This window comes from Helobdella robusta (genome assembly GCF_000326865.2).
Source record: "Helobdella robusta unplaced genomic scaffold HELROscaffold_21, whole genome shotgun sequence".
Lineage (NCBI taxonomy): Eukaryota > Metazoa > Annelida > Clitellata > Rhynchobdellida > Glossiphoniidae > Helobdella > Helobdella robusta.
The window spans coordinates 1,458,244-1,463,413 of record NW_008704124.1 but is presented as its reverse complement, the minus strand read 5'-3'; the positions used below and the strand labels follow the sequence as shown (position 1 = coordinate 1,463,413).

Here is a 5,170-nt window from a genome sequence, read left to right as displayed (position 1 = left end):
TGGTTGAGCACATTTCCACTGATGTTACAATGTGGAAGCTTCTCTTCTTCACTCACTACATCTTCGTGGCTGAATTTAACTATTCCGCGGCAAACATTTTAATTGTGTGCTCTTCAGAACAAAGCATTTAGCGTAATCGTCCGTTTCCCTCAGTCGAACCATCCAAGTGACTTCAAATGTTTTTCTCAATATCAGCAAGTCTATTTATTATTATTAAAACTTGAATGTAAACCGATTAATATGTTCGCGTTAAATTTTGGATAAAAGATTCATGTACGTTCACTATTTTTATTAAAGTGACATTGAAATCTGTTTTTGGTTGAGATGATATGGACCATAAAACATTCAAAACTTGAAAATGAAAACTTCCATCAAGCATGTAGTGATTCAAGTTACAAGCAGTAGTGAAAACCACATACATCTGTAAATAATGTGAACAGAAAGACCCGTAGAAAATGCTGATTTTATAATTTTTTTCTCGCGAACGACAAAATGTTTTTATCATTATTTTGTTGATGTTGCACAGCGTCATAGAAATATTTTTTTAAATAATTTTTTGTTTTCTATGGAACAAATGCCAGGAACCGTAAATTTTTAATCATTTCCGTTCAGTTGGCTTTTATTTCTATAAAAATTTTTATTCTGACATTTCATCATATTTTTTAACTCGCTCACAAAATTGTTGCATTCATTTCTAGTCACCTCACTTCATCATGTTCTCTTCATTTGATGTAGTTTTCTAATTTATCATGGCTAGTACTCATTTTAATTCAGAATGAATTGAACAAATTTTCAACAACTAATCGAAGAAATTTATATAAACAGTTAAAAAAATTATGTTGAAATTCGTTTTTAATTATTTTTATATTTAAAATTTAAAAGAGCATTTTAACTGAATTTAAGATTTGGTACTGGCCGACCGAAATATTATTAAAGTTACCGAAACTTGACGCCCACTAGTTTTACAAGTGCTTCAAGTTACTGTTGTTGATGCAAGCTCGGCTCTATTTCAAAATTTAGAAACAACAGCTGATGAAAAAGTAAATTCAAATTGTCCAGTACATCTTGTGTGAAGACGTTTAAAATTATCTACATAAAAAAATACGATAGGGAACGATAAAAGTGAACAAAAACAAATGGCATCAACATGGGCAATAACACAAAATGCTCGTATGTACCCTGGTCGGTTGGTTATGTGGCTCAATGTTCTCCAGCAATTTTCCCACTTTATTGCTTTTTTGTTGTCGCTCTGCGTTGTTGTGCTTATAAAAAACCACAACGACTTTTATTGTTGGCTTGTGTGACTTTGCACATGTGCTGCCATTCTTAAATTGCTTCGAATTTCAACATTTTCGTGCTGGTGCATGTGAACGTAGATGTGTTGGCGCGTCTTTCGGTAATGTTCAAGTTAAGAGAAAAATTGATTATTTTAAAAAGAAACATGAAGTTGTTTTAATTTGGAAGAGAAGCAACATTTGTTTGATTTCTCGAATTGCAGATTTACTTTGAAAGTTTTTGTTTAATATCACCATTCATGTTTTTGTTTGAATATCATTCCTCTGTTGTCAATAAGGTGATCTGAGGAGATGAATGAGATTATTTGAAATGTAGTAGTGGAATGTTGTGCAGTGCATTTAATAAATCAAGTTGAAAGTCAGAAAATATATAAAAAATGATCTTACTTATCTACTCACTCACTTACTTACATACTCACTTATTTACATGCTAACTGTTTTACTATTAACTTTTTACTCATTAACTTACTTACTTTCAAACTTACTGATTAACGTTTGATGTTTGTTTGCATGTCATACGTATGTGTACCCGCGCGTAATGAACGCAAAAATGCATAAGCTGGACATAAGTGGTTATTAACATGTCGTTCTGTTAGCTGTTCAGTTTACCAGCGTTCAAATAATTTTGAGTTTGCTTTAAAACATTCTTCTTTAAAAAAAACTTCTACACAGTATGTATGTATCTTATACATGTTACATATTTTTGTATTTAACCTGTTTTAGTTAGAATGTTTTGTGCTTTGATGGGAGAACTACGAAGACAGTGAGAATGATGGTTATAGGTATGTTGGACGCTCTATTTCCAACGTTGAAAAGACATGTAAAATTGTAATGTGTCTTCATGAAATAGTTCAGCTGCACATCATCACAATGTTGTCATTTCTTAATATATTATAATTTATTATCAAAATGTTATAATATAATTATTATTTTCATTTACTAAAAATGTTTTTGGACATTTCGAAAACATACTTTGTGCTTTATAAAATTTTTGTGTTTTTATAAAAATTTATTGAGCCATTCAAACGTTACAAAACTCCTTCATTTATTTTTTTGTCGTCAACTGAAGCCATAAACATAAACGCTAACAAAGTTACTGAACGATAGGAAATGAAAAAGTTTCAAAGCGTAAGGTAACGGTCGTACTAAAAGTTTAATTTCAGCATGTGTTTTATAGTTAATGCGTTCGTTGCCAGCCTTATAAAGTGAGGATCGTTCTGATGAAAAACATTCACTGCCAATTTTAGATCTGCAATCGTTTTCTAACAACATAATAATGTTTTTAATTGAATCGATGAGAAAATTGAAAATAAAAATTCACACTTTCTAAGAAATGTTTTTAGAAATTTTCCGATTATTAAATCGAGATTCATGCAATTAAATTTTATTAGTCATAAAAACCATTAACCGAATCTATTATATCTAAAAGAAATTTATTTCATAATTAAGACTTGAACGGAACGTACAAGTACTAACTAGCAGCTTGTAAATCATTCATCAAATAATGTAAGTAATAAAAATTGAATTAATTTTTCTTGTCCAGACGGTGAGTACATACGAACGACACGGTTTCCAGCCAAGTTATTAATCAGCCAGCGACACACGTTGAAGCAGAACAGCATGTACTGTCTCAGGTTCTGGTATCAAATTGTTCCACGCAAGCGACAACTTAGCAATCGGAAAGAAAAAATTTCCTTGTACATTTTCCTGAAAGACAAACAAGCGTTCGATCAGCCAGAGTGGCTAGTGGATTCAAATTACTTAGATTCGACGTCATCAACATTGCAAAAGTCCATTAAAACATTAAGGGAAAGCATTGGATGGAGACAGGCTGAAATTGTCGTCCACCTGAAGAATGATCCTCTCCAGTTCATTCTTTCTGTACAGAAACATAAACACTCATCATCGTCGTCGTCATCGCCATCATCATTGTCGTCGTCATCTTCTGACAGCTATCAGTACAACGCAGATGATGATAGCGATGATGACAACCGCAAGAACGAGTACAGAAGTGGTGTGGCTCTTGATGACATCAGTTTGATGGAAGGTCAATGTCACGGAGGTTCGTTTCGTTGGGGCTGCTGTTGTTTCATTGTTGTTGTTGATGTTGTTGTTGTTTCATTACTGTTGTTTCATCATTGTTGATGATCTGTCTTTGTGGTTTTGTTGTTGGCGTTGCTCCGTTTTTGTTGTTTTGCAGTTGGCTGGTGTTGTTGCAATCTTTTTGTTGACATAACACAAAGTTTTCCTAATGTTGCCAACATGTACCCGCATCGTGTGCCTTCGTTGTAAAGTACAGAGACGTGAATAATGACTAAATTATTATTTTAACTTTTTCTTTCTATTGTATTTTCAATTTTTAATATTTAATTAATTGACTTACTTGGTTTAAAAATTAAGAAAGTGTTTGTGTTTATGATGTTGTTTAATAGTTCATCTGACTTGTCATTTTTGCACGCAATGAAGGAAATCTTTAATTTTTTATATTTCAAACTAAATGTATCTGAACAAATTTTTTTGTAATAGCAAAAAAAAATATCAAAATGAATAATTCAGACCAGCAGCTAGTATTTCTACTTTCTTCATTTACCACATCTTATGTTGACGATGTTGTTATTTTAACTTAACCAAAAATAATTGCTGGTGTAATAGCTTGGGATCGTTTCAAACATTTCACTGGCACGTTGGTCGCCTTCCTTCTCTGCATTAACGCATTAGCGCAGTGTCACTACAATTCTATTTTTCAAATTTGTTCACGTTTTCCTATATACTTTTACTTCTCATTATTTATCAGTTTTTTTTTCCAAAATGTAAGTCGGCTACAATTATATAAAAAAAGTTGTTAGTCAAGTTGAAGTTTGGCTGATAATGATGGGGATGATTTTGGTGGAAATGGTTGTGAAGATGACAATGACGATGGAAAAAATGATAATGAAAATACTGATGATGAAAATGATGAAGACAGCGTTTAGGCTGGCAATAATGACTGTCGTCAAATTAACATCGATCAGAGTATGTATGGATTTTCATTAAGTGGAGTCTACCCATCTCATTATGTTAGCTTCTCCATCAAATCATTCAGATCCATCCATTCATCCATCCATTCATTCATCCATCCATTCATCCATCCATCCATTCATCCATCCATTCATCCATCCATCCTCATCATCATTCCTTCCAGGCTTTCATCACCGTGATTAATTTTTTACAACTTCGCTGTTCGATCACAAATTTACCCCACCGCAACAAATTTTCATAAATGTGCAGCGAGAATGAAGATTTCTCGTTGTGCATTTTGAAAAGGAGATGTGCTGCCTGGCTCGTCTCAAGTAATTATTTCAGATTCATCAACTTCCTTCTTTCAATTTGTCCATGCATGCAAAAACTCTGCAAAGTGCGATTTTTATGTAAACTAGCTGGGTGCAGTGATAATTTGCGGCTGCAAATTAGGTTCTTATGCGTTGGTAATTCGATTTATTTAAAGATAAGAGAAGCCATTTTTGGAATATGCCTCATTAGGTACGTGAAATTCATGTGTTAGAGTTTGAAAAATAATTTTAAATAGCACAAACCACTATGTCACTAGGCTTTATTCATGTCTTAATTCATTCCACATTTTTTTGCCTTTGCAGTAACTTCCAAACTATCTCCAACTTGTAAATTTTTGGTTTATTTTTTACTTAATTCCACTCTATGAAAAACCTTATTTTTAGCATGATGTTTCTCTTATCTATGAAATTCCAATTGAAAACATTTAGTAAAAGAAATTTATAACCGATTAAAAATTTTGCCATTGCGTTGTTTGAACTTTATATTTCTTCTATGTAATAAAGAAGATAGAATAAAATAAAAAAAAATATTTGTTTAAAATTATA

At 32.2% G+C, this 5,170-nt stretch overlaps 1 protein-coding gene across 1 annotated transcript; it reads left to right on the top strand.

Annotated features, from left to right (window-relative positions):
• Positions 1-1,136: 1,136 nt before the first annotated feature.
• On the top strand, positions 1,137-4,955 carry HELRODRAFT_171637 (hypothetical protein; the record flags this gene model as incomplete). Its single annotated transcript, XM_009018345.1, has 4 exons — positions 1,137-1,182; positions 2,839-3,357; positions 4,712-4,814; positions 4,928-4,955. The coding sequence occupies 4 exons, from the start codon at positions 1,137-1,139 to the stop codon at positions 4,953-4,955; spliced, it is 696 nt and encodes a 231-aa protein (XP_009016593.1).
• Positions 4,956-5,170: the final 215 nt, after the last annotated feature.